The sequence below is a fragment of the Ascaphus truei genome, chromosome 8, assembly GCF_040206685.1.
Source record: "Ascaphus truei isolate aAscTru1 chromosome 8, aAscTru1.hap1, whole genome shotgun sequence".
Taxonomy (NCBI): Eukaryota; Metazoa; Chordata; class Amphibia; order Anura; family Ascaphidae; genus Ascaphus; species Ascaphus truei.
Genome location: NC_134490.1, coordinates 63158311 through 63176786, shown reverse-complemented (window position 1 = coordinate 63176786; position 18476 = coordinate 63158311). Strand labels below are relative to the sequence as shown.

The following is an 18476-nucleotide window of genomic DNA, read 5'->3' as shown; positions in this document are numbered from 1 at the left end:
GAGGCTCGTCTGCGCAATCAGGAGCGATTGCATGAACTAGCAGACGGGAGACGGGAGACGGGGCACTGACATCACTGGGCCAAGAGCCTGCGAAGCGCCAACGTCACGGCGCCGTGACATTGACGCTGCTTCGCTCTGATTGGAGGTTTTCAGCCGACAGCGCCCTCAGAAACAGGATCTGCTGTTGGCTGAAAATCCCTGCGCCTCAGCACGCCTGCGGACGCACTTGCGGGAGCCCCCTCTCAAGACATCCTCATTGAGGATGACGGGGCTCATCGCGGAGCGTCCGCACAGCTCAACACTGACTGTCCTTCAATGTACTCAGCCTAGCACACTGCATCAGATGTAAGAAACGGTTCTTACTGTATGTAACTATACAGAGCAGTGCAACCAAACACATTTTTCTCTACGTCGTTAGATAGAACCCATTGCCTGTTGGAATTAACCCCTTGTGGTCTGGGTGATTTGGCACCCAAATAAAGCAATTGATTGATTATTGCTAAAAGGAAAGCATTCATCTCCGACACAATTGACAAAGCCTTTCAAATCGTCATAAGTCATAACCACTGACAAGCTGGCTCCCATCAATCAACCCCATTAACCTATGCCCAGATGTGAACGTGTGGCTCTGAGAAATATGTTGGAGAATAATTCCTGTAGCTTTACTACTGCAAATGCTACAGCGTACAGTTACAGCCCGTCCCTCCCCCACCCCTTCAAAAAAACAAAAAACATTCATTCTGCATCTCAGAATCAGAAGCAACCACTCAAAGAGATGAGTCTAATATCTCATCATCTTGACAACCAGCCCGTTTGATACAACAGTGACTGATTCAGTAGTTCAGGTTGCACATCTTTCAACAGCTCGCTGACTTGCACAAAGGCTACATGTGGAAAAGTCTTTATCAGGGGAAGTAGCGAGAGGTTCACATTTCGCATCACAGTTACCCAGCGCAGGTATGTTCAACTGCTTTCATCTTCCTGATAGCTCCCACGGGAAAATAGTAGCTGCTACACCTAGATTCAGGTCAAAGTCTGGTCTTGCTGTTTCTTTCGGTCTCTGCAGCTTTTAAATTGTTTAACAATTTTCACCTGTCCATAACGGCTTTACGCTGTGGGATGCCATTTGCCAGAATGGAAGTAACTGTTTTTAAAGCGCTACTTAAAAGTACATTTAGTAAAGTGGTGTTTGAACATGGAAAATAAATCACTTCACTACTATTTTCTTTGGAGTGGTATACTCCTTAGGGTAGTGCTGCTTAGTAACCATGATTTCATAACGCTAGCAAGAAGAACTGAAAGTATATTTAAAGGAGGGGGAGGATGCTCGAGGCTGTAGTTAATTGCATCACTATTTAAAAATAAAAAGACATAGGGGATTATGAAAACTGGCAACCAAGATAAGTTAGTAAGTAATACACATACAGCTCCATGATCTATGGATACTCAGAACTGGGTAAGGACAGAGTACTTTTTAACAACACTGATCTAAGCTCCTAACATTCTAAATTGGTTTCCCAGTAGAGATTGGTAAAAGTTTGAGAATTTGGTAAAATGTTGATATTTGTGGCTGGCAAAAAAGTAGTGAAATCTAAAACTTTGCAGGAAATTGCAGGTGTTTTTTTTTAAGAGAAGCGCGCTGATGCCAACCTGAATATACTGATATTCACAAGAACGATTGGTAAAGATTTGCGGTTACTGGCAGGTTTTGGCAAAATGTGGTGAATTTTGTGAATTTTTGCATGAATACATTAAGAAGTGCTCTGCAAATTAATTAATCTGCAAATTAATTAATAGCCTTCACTTCAACATTCACAAATGGCAACACCATCACTTGCCACAAAATTAACTGGGAACGTTTAAAACATGTCTAGTTTCCAAGCAGAATCGAGGGGGTGAGCTAGAACCAACTTTAATTACAACCTCCATAACATGGGTTACAAAACTGCAGTAAAATGAATAAGAAAAGGTACTTGAGCAGTCTGTAAGGTTACAGGCAAAATAATATTGCTTCAGAATACCAGAAAACGCAAATAAATATCCAGTTAGCAGCAATTTGTTATAAATTGGTTAATGAAACGTCCCAGCTAAAATTGTTTAGTTTAGTAGATCATTGGAGCTCAACTCCAGTCCCCAAGCCCCCTCCCCCCAACAGGTCAGGTTTTCATGATATCCCTGCTTCAGCACAGGTGGCTCAATCAGTCTCCGTTTCAGCACAGGAGCCCCAATCAGTCCCTGCTTCAGCATAGGTGGCTCAATCAGGGGCTCAGTCAAAGACTGAGTCAAACCCGTTATGGGGTTTCCTTATCCCCGCCATGTTTAAATTCTCCCACGTCACGGCTCACGTGACCGGGAAATGTAAACAATGCAGGGAGATACAGGCACCCCGTAACGGGTCCTGTAACTCGGGAAGCAGGGGGTCCCCGGGGCTGAGATTAATGCGGTGCAGCTCCGGAGACCCCCAGCTTCCATACAGTACTGTGTTATTAAAATTAAAAACTGTGCGATGGCCTGTTAGAGGCGCCCAGGGAGAGTGACTGATGCAGACTCACCTTTAGTGCGCGCCCCTTACACACAGGTGCAGCCCGGTAGGTTTCACACAGCGCGAGTCCCATTCCGACGCTGGGACCCCCCGCTGTGTGAATCCCAATGGGCCGTTACCGACTGCGAGGCGGTGCACCGCGCCCTGTCAAGGCATTGCACGCGGTTGACCAGCCCATTCTGGCAACGCACGACCGACCATAGCGCTGAATCTGTATATCTTTATTTCTATATCGCCACCCATGCAAATAGCGCATCACAGCAGTAATACACGTGGCGTAATATTATAACACATCATGGGAATACACGCTTCAGGCATAAAGGTAACATTAGGAAAAGGAGTATTTTTAAATCATTTGTAAACTGTTAATGTTTCCATGGTTACAAAAAGCTTTGGCGGGTCTTATCTAAATCTCTTTCAGTGCTGAGAATTTGGGGACCTGGGAATCTATACTGGAATCGTGTATTTCTTCAGGGGTTTTTTTTTTCTCTTTTTTTCAAAGTAATTATGATATCATCATTGCAAAACAGATAAACATGAGGGACAATAAGTATGTGATAAGCCTGAATTTCAGAAGACCCAGAGAAATAATATAATAGAAATAATATAATAGAAATTATATATATATATATATATATATATATATATATATATATATATATATATATATATATATATCTACATATATATATATATCTACATATATATATATATCTACATATATATATATATATATCTACATATATATATATATATATATATATATCTACATATATATATATATCTACATACACATACATACATACATATTAGTATATAAGATATTATTATATCACTATAAATGTAATAACAAATATATTCACAGGACACTAATAAGTAAAATTGTGGGAATTCTTTGTTAAGCTGTAACAGTGCAGATAGGGGCACTATTGCACAGAAACTCCCATTGACTTCAGTGGAATTTTCTGTGCCGTACTGTACTAAATAGGGCTGCCCCTTTACCTCTTTCATGTGGCAAACCAGGTCTGTTTTACGCATCCCTAATGGCAGTTTCTGTCAGATTGGTGCATTAGACCAATTTTGTCAATTCCTTCCAATAGAAACACAGAATACCTTCCTTCTCTGCCAAGTTCCCCCCTCACAAGGTGCAGAATTTATTAGCCGCAAAGAAAAGATGAAAAAGAAACTTTCTAAAACAGTTTCTGCATAGGATGGCTTTATGGGATCCCCATGTTTGAGATTGCAGCTGTTTCCCCTGTTAAACAACTACAAAAGTACATATGAGAGATATTTTCTTTGAATAAACGTGGATTGCCTGAGATGGATGTGCAAGATGTATTATTGGTAGTGCAACTGTCTTTGAAGAGAACTAAACTGGTTTGAGAACAGATGCCAGCTCCTTGACGTTGGTATCTGGGAAGTCACCTTCTCTTCCAGTAGCTCCGGCACCAATCATTGTGTCTGTAACATTCTGTGTTATACACTAGCACATCATGGTGCGTATTTTGCACCTCTGACACTTTAGTACAGGCCAGCACAACTTGTAAAGTGCTTCAAGGAAAACAGATTCAGACCACACGGGTAAAATAATAATCATCGTCATCATCATCATCATATATCCCCCAGGACCCATCATCATCATATCATATCCACTCCCCCCTCCAGATATATGATGATGATGATGATGATGATGATGATGATGATGATGAGGGGTGCTGGGGGAGATATGAGAATGGTCATACCAGACAGGGCCATAGACTGTTTTCCTGGGGCTCAGGAAAACAGTTTCCATTGTCCCCCTCCCCCCGTGTCGACAGCCTTTGCGAGAATCCCCCTCTATCTCTCACACCCCCATCTCTCACCCTCACTCACCCCCATAATACTCCACCTGCACACACAAAACCCCCCTGCAAACCACACACATCGCACCCCCCCGGCACCTCACATCACTCCCCCCCTGCACCTCACATCACTCTCCCCCTGCATCTCACATCACTCTCTCCCTGCATTTCACATCACTCTCCCCCCTGCATCTCATATCACTCCCCCCCTGCATCTCACATCACCCTCCCCCCTGCATCTCACATCACTCTCCCCTGCATCTCACATCACTCTCCCCCCCCTGCATCTCACATTACTCTCCCCCCCTGCATCTCACATTACTCTCTCCCCCCCTGCATCTCACATTACTCTCCCCCCCCTGCATCTCACATCACTCTCCCCCCCCCCTGCATCTCACATCACTCTCCCCCCCCCTGCATCTCACATCACTCTGCCCCACTGCATCTCACATCACTCTCCCTCCCTGCATGTCACATCACCCTCCCCCTGCATCTCACATCACCCTCTCCCCCCTGCATCTCACATCACCCTCTCCCCCCTGCATCTCACATCACTGTCCCACAGCATCTCACATCACCTCCCCCCCAGCATCTCACATCACCCTCCCCCCCTGCATCTCACATCACCCTCTCCCCTGCATCTCACATCACCCTCTCCCCCCCCTACATCTCACATCACCCTCTCCCCCCCCCCCCTGCATCTCACATCATATCATCAGTTGCTGTGGCGGAGGGCAGCAGACTGAGCAGAGCAGGCACAGACTGCACACGAGGGAAGAAGTGAGCACGCACGCTCTCTAGCAGCAGACTCCTACCCTGCCGTCCTCCTCTGAGACTAGCGAGAGTAGGCTCGGGGGGAAGAGGAGAAGTGGGAGAGCGGGCTCGGGGGGAGGGGCAGAGCTGCTCGGGTGCTGGGGAGAGCGGGCTCGGTGGGGGAGGGGGGAAGGAAGAAGACGGAAAGCGGGCAAAGCCGTCGCGGGCCGCACAGTGAGTGTGGGTGGGCCGCGTGTTGTGCTGGCCGCACAGTGAGTGCGGGTGGGCCGCGTGTTGTGCTGGCCGCACAGTGAGTGTGGGCGGGCCGCGTGTTGTGCTGGCCGCACAGTGAGTGCGGGCGGGCCGCGTGTTGTGCTGGCCGCACAGTGAGTGCGGGCGGGCCGCGTGTTGTGCTGGCCGCACAGTGAGTGCGGGCGGGCCGCGTGTTGTGCTGGCCGCACAGTGAGTGCGGGCGGGCTGCGTGTTGTGCTGGCCGCACAGTGAGTGCGGGTGGGCCGCGTGTTGTGCTGGCCGCACAGTGAGTGCGGGCGGGCCGCGTGTTGTGCTGGCCACACAGTGAGTGCGGGCGGGCCGCGTGTTGTGCTGGCCGCACAGTGAGTTCGGGCGGGCCGCGTGTTGTGCTGGCCGCACAGTGAGTGCGGGCGGGCCGCGTGTTGTGCTGGCCGCACAGTGAGTGCGGGCGGGCCGCGTGTTGTGCTGGCCGCACAGTAAGTGCGGGCGGGCCGCGTGTTGTGCTGGCCGCACAGTGAGTGCGGGCGGGCCGCGTGTTGTGCTGCCCGCACAGTGAGTGCGGGCGGGCCGCGTGTTGTGCTGCCCGCACAGTGAGTGCGGGCGGGCCGCGTGTTGTGCTGGCCGCACAGTGAGTGCGGGTGGGCCGCGTGTTGTGCTGGCCGCACAGTGAGTGCGGGTGGGCCGCGTGTTGTGCTGGCCGCACAGTGAGTGCGGGTGGGCCGCGTGTTGTGCTGGCCGCACAGTGAGTTGCGGGTGGGCCGCGTGTTGTGCTGGCCGCACAGTGATTGCGGGTGGGCCGCGTGTTGTGCTGGCCGCACAGTGAGTGTGGGTGGGCCGCGTGTTGTGCTGGCCTGCTTTAGTACAATCCCTGCACGTTCTCTGAGTGCTCCTCAGATTTCCTAGGCTATTTATTTGTATATGACTATGTTTATATGGGACTGAATACTGATCCTTCATGTACAAAGCTCCCCACAATAATAATAGCATGTTCTTGTATAGCGCTGCTAGTTTTGCGTAGCGCTTTACAGAGACATTTTCCAGGCACAGGTCCCTGCCCTGTGGAGCTTAGAATCTATGTTTTTGGTGCCTGCGGCAAAGAGAGATAAAGTGACTTGCCCAAGGTCACAAGGAGCCGACACCGAGAATTGAACCCTGTTCCCCTGCTTCAAACTCAGTGCCAGTCAGTGTCTTTACTCACTGAGCCACTGAGTCACAACGATGCCGCTCCACACATCTAAGACCTCATCTCCACCTTCTCCCCAACACAGGCTTTCTGTCCTCTCAATGATTTCCTCCTCTCTTAAAGTAGCAGTCCAAGCTGACGTTTTTTTTATTTATTCAATTTTTTCCCCCTTTAATATGTGCATCAATACAATCCACACAATGATAAATAATTAGCTAAGTTGCCGATCGATCGGCGAAGATTCGGCTCGGAGGTTCACTAAATGGCTGTCAGTGCAGCAGAAGAGGAACAACGATGCAAAGTTCTGTGGGGAAGATCATGTGACCAGGCAGTCACTAGATATAATTGGTGCACTGCTAGAGAAAGGGCGGGGCTCAAAAAGGCATGTGCCAGAGTCTGTTTCAGAAGTGGAAGGGGATGTGACTTTGTAAATGGTTGCTATAGAAACAAAAAATGCTTGTTACATTATAATAAATAAAACATTTCATTCAGAGTTGTTATTTTTTTTTTTTTAAATGCTACAAATATTTTCTCATAGTACAGAACTGATTTATTTTTAAAAAAAAACACGTAGGATATTGCTTGGTCTGCAGCTTTAATCTGTCAAAACCTTCTTCCAATCCTGCCTCCTACACTTTTCCCAGGCCATACTTCACCTATGGAGATTCCCTGTCCCGCAACACCAGTCGCTACACCACCTGGTACTCGGAATCCCCATTTCTTCAAGGAAGCGTATGTGACATATTCCTAGTATAGTTACTCTTCTTCCTCCTGTCTCTATTACAACACCTATCATCTTATACCAAGGACAGAGCTTCCCAGCTGGTAGTTCCACAGCCAACAGTGCAGCCTTTGGAACTGCACTGACCGCTTTCCCCCCACTATATCTATAGATCAAGGGTGGCCAACTCCAGTCCTCAATTGCCACCAACAAGTCAGGTTTTAAGGATATCCCTGCTTCAGCACAGGTGGCTAGACTGAGCCACTGATTGAGCCACCTGTGCTGAAGCAGGGTTGCCCTTAAAACGTGGCCCTTGAGGACTGGTGTTGGCCACTCCTGATCTATATTTTACAATCTCCTCTTACTTATCACATTTTAAGCCCCTTAAAGCAGAGCCTTCCTTTTATACCTGTATTTGTTATTACTGTAATATTTATGCGACACTTCTGTATGTTATATTTTTTCCCCCTTCATGCTTTCATTATACGGAACTGGGGAATATGTTGGCACATTAAATAGGTGCTAATAATAATGATGATAGCAATCACATCCATCTCTTTCTAAGGTGACCTAAATGTATTTATATGCAGCAAGTAAAAGGAAAGAACGTGAAAGCCATTTGCTCTGTAATTCGTTTGCAAAGGTAATGAGATAATGTAGACGCTTGATACACATAGGTCCCCAAATCTCTATTCAAAAGTAACACAAAAAAAAGGAAGCGGTTTAACCCACAGACCTGTCATGTCAGTAAAAGATCATGGATATATCCCAATATTATTAGGTTAGAGCTGATGGTGTGAATGTGTAATAAATCTACTCCAGAAAATCAAAGGCGCAGCTGGGACTAGGAACACACAATTTTAAGTTCTTCTAACTTCCTGACCTCTGCTCTCACCACGAAATATCTGCTGACATTTTTTGTATAGCTGTATCTCCTTATGATACTTCACGTGCCTCTGCTGTGGATTTGTTTCTTCAAGATGAGGAGTTACACTTTGTCTCATGTTTTTAGTAACGTTTCAGTTTTAGAGGTAACACTCTCCATCTGCTTTCAACATGTTGCTTTTGACATTAACTAATGTCTCCTATTAGCATTTAAAGAGACCAAGCTGGAGAAGTTCATTTTTCCAAGCAGAGTTCAAACAAGCCACAAAGAGAAGTGCATTCTACACTCTGTACCCAGGATTTCTGTTGTATTGTGAAGCCAAAATCCTAGGGAACATGCCAGGGAAACACAAGGTATATGAGCTTATCTTTCAGTACTGCTGCAGGGAAAAGAAAGAGCCAGCACATAAAAGTGAAACATGCAGAGTTGAACAAATCAAGGAAGTATAATGATACTGACAAGAGTGACCAGCTGGGACGTGCTAATATCTGTGCATTCAATTCATGAAAATGTTCGCCAAATGTTTAAGATTTCCAAATATTACTTAACGTTTGGAGGAGAAAGAGAGCGGAAAAGTGAGTGAGAAAGTCCATATGAAAGGAACATCCTTATTTCCTTATATACCACCAACACAAGGTAACCTATTACATTTGTGATGTGACATTTGCACACAAGAATGATGTATGTAAAAATATATTTATATGTAATTGTTATTTCAATAAGCCTTGCCAAATATTGAATAGGCTAACTAGTATCGGTGGTATATGTACAGATATAAGTACATGTGATTGTATATGGAGTCTCTGCCAGAAAATGCAGCCCCCATTGCACAGCTGTCATAGGCCTTTCCAGTCCTCAAGTGGAAAACAGAATACAGATATTTATTGTATTAAATGAAACACCTTTAGTTGGGTATACAAAACCAGGACATTGAAAAAAAAGTTTAATAAAACAATAGAACCACGGTCATTGATACAAGAACCGGTGATCAATCCCTTCCCTGCCAGAGAGGTCAGAACAACGTGTTGCAGTTCCTTCTGGGAGCAAAAGGGTTAATGACTCTGATATTGTAGTTTAGGCTCCAATGCAAGTATTGTGTGATCTTTAGCAATTCACATTATCCCCTTAGGCATTACCAATTACACCATAAGCTTTCCCAGGCAGGGAAGCATTATGGTTATATTTTTCTAATATGTATGGCACTGCATATGAACAAAGTATTATTATCATAGTCTTACCGGCAGTGGGTTAAAGTTTTGATCTACCAGATGGTTGTATCCATGATCAAAGAATGAATGTCGGATCACAACATCAATTCCCTGATTCGCTGACATTCCTAAAGTATTCAGCCACCTGAAGAAGGGAAGAGAGAGGGCATTAGTCACTGCAGAAGGCTAGGAGCCATTATGTCGAAGTGGCATTTCATGACCCAACACAGGTTGGGGTATTAGCAGAAATAAACAGAGGCAACCTTGATTGTAAAATGGCTGTTTTCTATTCTGCGATCCAGTTCCAAATGCCATCAATATTCTACATTGACAGAAAGCATAGGCCTTTGCCAGAACTGGTATGTTTAATTTGAGTAACAGGGGGAGAAGCAGAGTATCAATCCAACAGCCTACAGCACCTAGAGTGTGCAGAGCAACCCATCCCTTAGTTTGAGATTTAGTGAAGAGTCGCACTACTGATTAGACCAGGGCTCTTCAACTAGTTCTCCATAGGGCCAGATCATAAAACATATTAGAAGTAAAAGGGCCACAAGCGAACTGCAATGTCATTTTAGATACATTGAAAGACTTAAAAATGATTCTACGTAAACATTTTGCAAGCATTTATAACATCTGTACCATATATATATTTCCATTACCTAAACTTACAAGTGAGTTTGTGTAAAAAAAAACAAAAAAAACTGCACAGCTGCCTAAGCAACTAGTATAAACTTAGCAGTCCAAGGGCTACATCAAGGCCTTTTGCTGGCCACATTTGGCCCACAGACGGACAGCAGAAGAGCCCTGACTTAGACATTGTTATTACCTTATTGCCTTAATCATGGAACACAGGGAGCTATGTATACAGCTCAGAGACACAGCATGCATATTAAGGCACAGACATAACATTTTTGCTTGTGTTGGTGTGTAGCATAAGAATATTTATAATCAGGTGTCACAGATGTGTCAGCCAGAGACACTGACAACTCAAGTCTGGCAGAAAAGAAGTTATGGACAACTGCGTCTTCGGTTACATCTTATAATATATGTGCATTTATTAACTACTCCCTAAGGGCCTCATGCAGAGAGCAGCGCTATTTACAATCTCGCCATTTTCCGGCGAAAATCGCGCAAAAAACAGCTGAAAATAGCGAGGTAGGAAAAAAGCGCCATTTTTTTTTCTATTTGAAAATCTCGCCGCGCGGCTGGCGAGAAACTACATCTCGCCAGTCTGAAAAATATCCAAATTCAGAAAGGCGCGCTCGCCATCTAGCGGCTGTTTTTGGCGCGATTTTCTTCAATTTTCTCCGCCAACTAAAGTTGGCAAGAAGCAGGAGCTCGCCGGCTATAGGGAAAAAAAAAATGCGCGATTTTTTTTTCTCCCTTTCAGCTGCGCGCATCTCCTCATTTACAATTCTCCACATGCAGTAATGCTAAAAATAGCGGATTTCGCCCATTTCTGCATATGGAGAATAAAACTCTCCATTAAAGCTACTTTTTCTTAAACTCTCCAATTTATTCTAGCGCTGCTCTCTGCATAGGCCCCTAAGTCTTTTGGACACTCCCCAAATTGCATATTGACACACAAAGTATTGAAAGAACAGTACCTTACTACAGGGGTGTGCAAACTGGGGGGTGCAAGATTTTCTGGAGAGGGGCGCGGCAGTTAGAGAGGCCCCATGCTTCCACGAATTTAAATTAAATGCCGGGATCGCGTGAGGCCTCTGTAACTTTACTTACCTTACAGCGACCCGTCACCATGGCAAGCCGGCGTCAAATTACACCGCAGGGACACGTCATTTGATGCTGGAGCCGGGCAGGGGAGCTGGGAGGGAGCGAGCAGGAGGTGAGAGAAGGCAGGGTGGCGCAGGGAGAAGAGTTTGTGCACCCCTACTGCATTGACCTAAAGAGACACATGTTCAAAATACCTCCCTCCAATGTAAGGGCAATATATGCTTGATACAAATCCCCCCCTAATGTTAGAGATGGAAAAGTGCTAGGTATATTTTTCAGCTAATAAATGCTCCTAGGATGTGTGATCAATGGATACATCTAAACAGAAATTAATGCTGCCTAGAGGCAATTATCAAGTAGTTGCTATGAACTTTGATTTAACTATTAAGTCTCTAATCCTTTTCTCAGTTTGTTGCTTTACAATGTTACCAATACCAACATTTCATGCTTTATTGCTTAGTTAAAGGTAAATTGGACAAATCTGGCAACCAATTGCCTTTTTCCCACTCCATGCTAGTGAAGAATGTTAAATGAAAGTGCTTTCTCAATACCTTTGATATCTTTCTTGCTATTTTATGCGCACAGGCTCATTAATAAATACCAAGTATAATGATATAAACTCAGGACTAGAAAAGTAATAAACAGCTGCGTTGCTATAAAATACTCCAGATGCTGAAAATTATTTATAGCGTATATTTATAGTCAAGTATCCATATGCAGTCAACATTTATATCTTTCAGTAGGGTTAATGGTTTTATGCTTGTTGAAGAGCTAACAAATGCAAAGGATCTGATTAGCAAAAGCTGTCCCAAAGTAACTAGAGTTAACATTGGTGCAGTAATTGCAGTACACGTCCAAATTGCTTTTGCATGTGTATTACAATGGTGCTCAGACAAAAGGGAGAGATTTCCTTAGTGTAACACGGCTGATTTCCCAATGCAAATGTGGTGCAAACGCAGTTATCCCACAGATGTTATGCAGAACTTGTTGCCAAATTATTGCATGAACTGTATAAAGTGTCAAATCGAATAATTTATGAGAAAATGTTTTTGTGTAGTGGAGACATCAAAGCTTTCTACCTGTCACATATGATGTCAGTAATGCTTAAATTTAAAGTAATATGAGAAAAGGGAACTTTATCTGGGCAGAGTATGTAAATCACTTACATTTAATGTCTTGAAATTAAAGGAAGAAAGAGATGTCTCAAGTTAATATATGGTGGTAAAATCTGCTATGTACAGTATTTTGGAAAGTTGTTTGTCTGTTCGCTATGCATTTGGACACCTCTTAAGATACCGTAACCAAATTTTGCCTGATGGTTCCTGAGATCATTGAGCAGGGTTTTGACTGTTTTGATACAATTGGAAGCCATTTTGAATCAAGATGGCAGACAGAACCTTTAAAAACTGCACTGATTTTAACCAAATTCGTCAAGATTGTAAGCAGCTGGACTGAATTTGGAATATCCATGTTTTGCACATGTTGTTGGAAACTCCAGAGTAGGAACTGGAATAAATGTGTATGTTTTTGCACCTGATGGAAAACCCAAAAATATAGTATAACCAACAGTATCAGAATAAAAATACATCTCTTTTTTTCCCCATTAAGAATATTAAATTATCCATGTATAAATCTCAGTATATTTAGGTTTCTCACAATTCCTGAGCAAGAGCCGGGCACTTTCAGCTAGTTGCATATAATGTACTAACTTACACTTACAGCAAGGCCCTTCTATTGGATGGGTCCACAGCTCATCTTGGCACTACATATACAAAGGTTGTCTGCAGTGACCCTAGTTTAATGCCTGTAAGTAATGTAACAGGTCTTAACTTAAACCCTTTTCTTTCCCTCAGCATTCTGATTATTGAGGTGTAAAATTGAACGGGATCGCACAGCAAGTTTGTAAAGGAACCATTTAGTACACACAGTAAGTAAAATTCAGGGCATTATTGAAATTCCTGCCCTCTGATTGGTTAAAATTTCAGGCATTATCAATCAGTAATGCCTGGAATTTTAGCTGCTTGCAAAGTGTTGATTTCAATGTGATTATTTCCAGCCAATCAGCTTTCAGAACAGCTGAGACAGGGCAGAGGATTGGTCTAAAAGTATGAACAGCTCTGAGACAGGGCAGGGGATTGGTTAAGAAGTATCAGCCATGGGTTGACTCCTCCCCCTTGCTCCGTGAACTGAGCAAATTCAGTTGAATTGGTGGGGGAGAGAGAGTCTGCAAAGCAAGCGAGTGTCTGTCTGCAGTTTGTTTCTGGCTGTAGTTTCTGTGTGTGTGTGTGTGTGTGTGTGTGTCAGCAGCAGCAGTGTTTGAGTGTAGCAGCAGCTGTGTGTGTGTGTGTGTGTGTGTGTGTGTGTGTGTGTGTGTGTGTGTGTGCTGTTGTGTTGTATGTGTGTGTAGCAGCAGTTTGTGTGTAGAGGTGCTGTGTTGTGTGTAGAGGTGCTGTGTTGTGTGTAGAGGTGTTGTGTGTAGAGGTGCTGTGTTGTGTTTAGAGGTGCTGTGTTGTGTTGTGGTTAGAGGTGCTGTGTTGTGTGTGTAGAGCTCCAGTGTGTGTATGTATGTGTGCTTGTGTGTGTAGAGGTGCTGTGTTGTGTGTGTTGTGTGTGTGTGTACACACAGAGGGGGCGGCAGTGTGTGGATATAGATATCTGCAGTGTAAACGTATATAGAGGTGGATTTATATATTTACCATTTTAGTTTAATAAAAAAATCTATATAACTATACAAAAGTGTCTATTATTTATGAAAAAAGTCTACATTTAGCCTATAATAGTAATAATCCCCTCAGAACAGGGCATTAATGGCCAATAATGCCCTGGCTGGGTTAAAGTCCCTCGGCTTCGCCTCGGGCCTTCAACTCTTCCAGCCAGGGCATTATTGGCCAGTAATGCCCTGTTCTTCGGGGATTATTACTTAAATATCAAAGTTGCACAGAACATAGAGTACACGAGACTAGTATGTTATTCCCTCAGTGGTTAAGGTGCCTTAAAGAGTTTATGGCTCTATATCTGTTTTCAAGAAATTATAAAATCGCTTAAAAATGTGGGCAAAATTATTTTGACCTCATTTTAGGTTATTTAATATTTGTTCTACCAAAAGAGAAGGGAGCCTTTTATAAAGATATACCTTTCTTTAAAATGAAATTGTACCGACGGTTGAAATAAAAATAATAATGAACTAAACTCATACTTTGTAAAAGAAAATTATATGAGACGTTGAATTCCTAAATACCATCACATTTTGGCCATTAATTGAGACTTTTTAAGAGCAATTGGGGTGCTTAAAAAGCACAGGTGCCTTTATTTGAAACCCTTGTCCGGGTTCACATTGATGGTCGATATACAAATGCTTAAAACTGGCTCAAATTCCAAAATTGCAGCAAATTGATTGACATTTTGCAGGTGTTTTCTCAGCGTGATTTAGCCAATTATTTTTCGGTCATTTTTAGGCCAGATTTGGTGGGATGGAAATTAAGTCATCCTAAAACAAGGGCAAAAGTGATCAACAATGACCAAGCAAAAAGAATGGACAGCATCATTATTAGTACATAGCAATTGTTTCTTAATAAAATAAAAAAAAAACAATGTCAACGGAATAGATGTTTATAACTCACAAGAATCCAGCACCATATGTGTCAGATAAATTGTTAGTGCCCCTAGACCAGGGGGTCCCAACTCCTCCAAGCCAGACCTTCTTTCCAGGGGTGTACATGTTCACCACCTATGTGTAATATAAACAGTGACACATGATTCAGCTTCAAAGCACAGATAAAAACCCAACACATGGAGAAGACAACAATCCTAACACTGTAGTAACAAAGGAGGGAGAGGGACTGGAGGGGTATGATACCTTTTATTGGACCAGCAATTACTTGATATGTTACCCGCTTTCGAACCTCTCAGGGTCCTTCATCGAGTTGCCCTAACCCTGAGAGGTTGGAAAGCTTGTAACATATCAAGTAATTGCTGGTCCAATAAAAGGTATCATACCCCCTACTCCCTCTCCCTCCTTTGTTACTACATGGAAGAAAGGGCCAACACGGCCCCTCACCCTTCTTTGCAATCGTAACACTGTGCATAATGCTTAATTAGGAATTGGTACATGGACAGTGAATCATTTACTAAGCGAGTGATACTAATGCTAAAATGCTTTGGAAAATACTAACAGTCATGTTAAACAATTGATATTTATATTGTGTAAAATAAAGTCAAATGATTTTCTACAGACAGGTGGTATTGTATTGCACTGCATTGCATTACTGATTTTATATAAATATATATACACACACACACACAAACACGTGTGTATATATATATATATATATATATATATATATATATATATATATATATATATATATATATATATATATATATATATATATATATATATATATGTGTATATGTATATGTAGGTTTGCCCGTGCACTCCTGAAATTGACATTCATTAGGTTTGTCATCAATATACAGTAACACTTTTTTTGTTTTTGACTACTAAAGACCTCAGTGTTCTGTAAACGCTTGGGACTAGAATGTGCCCACTCACAGGGAAGCAACTCCCCAGCATGTTGAATGGGGGCCTAAAAGGTCTGTCTTGATTGAGAATAATAGAGGAATCTCTGCAACAGGTGGTGACTGTGATGGTGGGATGTAGCCAGCCTCCATTAATAAAGACAAGACCCAGCTGGCTGCCTCTGGAACCGTATGTCAAGGGCTGAAGTGCCAGCTCTTGAGATTAATTCTGTAAATGAATGTATGTGACGGGCAAGGGTAACCAGGCTTCATAATAAAGGTTAATCCCTCTGGTCGCCCTTGGGTCCCTGGCAGCTACCAAGCACTATAAGCCAGGGGCCAGGTATCTTGGCATGAAAAGTTAACGTGTCCCTGCTTTTCCACTTTCAATGTTCCCTTTACCCCAGACTCATGAAACTTGCTGTGTGTAAGTTATAGGTGGGATATTTGGGTAAGAATGCAATTATTTTGATTGCAGGAGTTCGGGGTCCGGAGCTACCGGTAGTACCGTCATTCTACCACGTGTGCAGGCACTATTTGCCGGTATGCGAGTAGAATTACACCGGGGCTGTCCAGCGTCCCCAGACTCCTGATTTTTGAGCCCCAAATATCCCAGTCCTAAGTCTCTTACAGCCATGAGTCTCCCCAAGATCCCCCATGTATTAAAGTATGTTTTATTATGTTTGATACATTTCTTATAAGGCTCTATGCAGTTTGCCCAGTTAAGGTGCCAGCAAGTCTGCATAGAGTCCGTAGTTCAAAGGGGAGAGGATGTCCAGAGGTGCGAAAACATTTGGTGGGTGAGGAAAGGCGAATGGCCAGGTCCGGACAACAAAGGGCACCCCGTGGGGGGACACCTTTTGTAGTTGCCAGACTTGGTGGAGCCGGCCCTGCAGGTGGCAATGAGTTCGCCATGGAGGATGCAGCCATAGTGTCTGCTCTCCCTTTGGCTAAAATCTTTTTTCCCGTTCACCCACTTTTCGAGCCTGCTGGGCACGCCTACTCCTCTGATGTCAGCCAGGGACAAGCTCCTCTTTCTATTGGCAGACGGGGAGGAATTCCCATGCTCCGATTGGCTGCTCCTCCCCCCTCTGTTCTGGGGATAGCCCAGCGGAGTGCATGTAAGGTGCTGACCAAGAGAGGGAGCAAGTCCATCCAAGCCAACCAATGATCTGAGTCGATGAAGCTAACGCGGGCTTTTCAAAGTTGCTCTATTCGAGATAGCAGAGCAACCAGCTTCGTTTTGAAGTCTGAAAGGTTTGCCCCACAGAGACTAAGTCCCGTCTTTTGCGCCCAAGTTCTCAGAATCGAACGGTGCGGTCGCGGCTTGGAATTGAAGCCAAAAAGAGAACCATGAGAACCGGGGCTATATCCCGGTCTGGGTAACCTCATCCAAGCTGGCGCCCTGCACCTAGGAAAGCCTACATTTTCCCCCCAGACCCCAGTAAGTGTATTTTTAACTGCTCCTTGTGTATTTCTTCTTGTTGTACGTGGGTTTACCAAAATAAACGCAACTTGTTTTTACTATCTTGTTCTGCCTAATGAATGATCCCGGTAATATATAAATGGTGTAAAAAGTACCTGGTCTCCCGTGACCGTGACGCTTAAACACCAAATAAAAAGATTTTGTGTAAAAAAGATTGCAGTAAAGGCTATAAGAATAGATTAAATACCAGGGAGGCATTTATAAAGGTAAATGTAGTCCCACAATGGCTAAATAATTATTTAGTAACTGCATTGTAATTACATTACCTTATTTACGCATATTGGTTTAATAACTAGGCGCATTTGCAAAAATACCACAACTAATGTCACATCCATAACTACTTTTACCTTGATAAATGACCCACTGAGTGTAATACGTTATACTCCATGACATGTGGTTACAGATGTGATTCCCTTTGTAAACTCACTCTCTGGATCTTTCTAATTTGATCAGAAAGTGCATCCAGCAGCCGAGTTCTCATGAAGTCCATTACTTTGCCCACTCGTCCATCGATGTAGTAGCTACAAAAAATGAAAATGCCAGTTGTGTTACCTGTTCATGACATGTTTTCCCATTCAACTTAAAAAAGGTTTTAGCAAGTTACAGCAAAGCCAAAAACAGCCCCGTTTTGAGGATACTGAGGGTGATAAATTAATTTGTGACAGTGTCCATTAGGAGTCACCATGCAATAATACCCCAGTAAACGCTCTATCACTTTAATGACTAATCCCCATATTTCTTAATCCCCAAATTCTTTTTAGCTTGATGATCCATATTCTCTGTATTAATCATCCTTATTTACACCCAGATCCACAGAGGTCTGTTAAATCACATAACGTGATCTTAACCTAACTTAATGTTCAGCCTAACCACATATCTTCAAAGGCCAATAACAGAACGTTAAGTCGTGTTTTCTGCCATAAAGAGCATTTAGTTAATGGTTATAGGTTAGTAGAGATAATTACATGCAAATGAGGCGCTACAATAACAGCGCATATCCACAACAGTGCAAATGCTTCAAACAGAGGAGACAGATTTTGGGAAATACATGAACTCGTGAGTGATCTTTGTCTTTACTGAACCTATAACAAATTAGAAGGTGAAAATAACAATAACCTTCTCCCCTCCAAATCATTCCTCTTTTGCACTGCATACAATCAGTGTGTCAAACATGCTTCTTAGAATTCCTTCAGAACACATTTGCCATGTTGTGAACTTAACAAGTCTCTAGAAAATGTGAACATTTGAAAACAATGACAAGCTTTGAATTTTATTAATGGTTTTCTCCAGTCTGAAAATGTCGCTTTGAGCCTCTCTGTCATGCAGATGCAAAAAATTGCTTCAGTGTTTTA

The 18476-nt window shown here is 43.3% G+C and overlaps 1 protein-coding gene across 1 annotated transcript in view; it reads right to left on the bottom strand.

Annotated features, from left to right (window-relative positions):
* The window catches only part of HPSE2 (heparanase 2 (inactive)), a 225399-nt gene that overhangs the window by 35055 nt on the left and 171868 nt on the right, over positions 1-18476 (bottom strand). Inside the window, exons 7-9 of the mRNA XM_075612330.1 lie at positions 17552-17645; positions 14741-14847; positions 9417-9531 (exon numbers count right to left, since the gene is read on the bottom strand). Of these exons, the coding sequence (XP_075468445.1) occupies positions 9417-9531; positions 14741-14847; positions 17552-17645 (316 nt within the window). The remainder of the gene's footprint in view (positions 1-9416; positions 9532-14740; positions 14848-17551; positions 17646-18476) is intronic.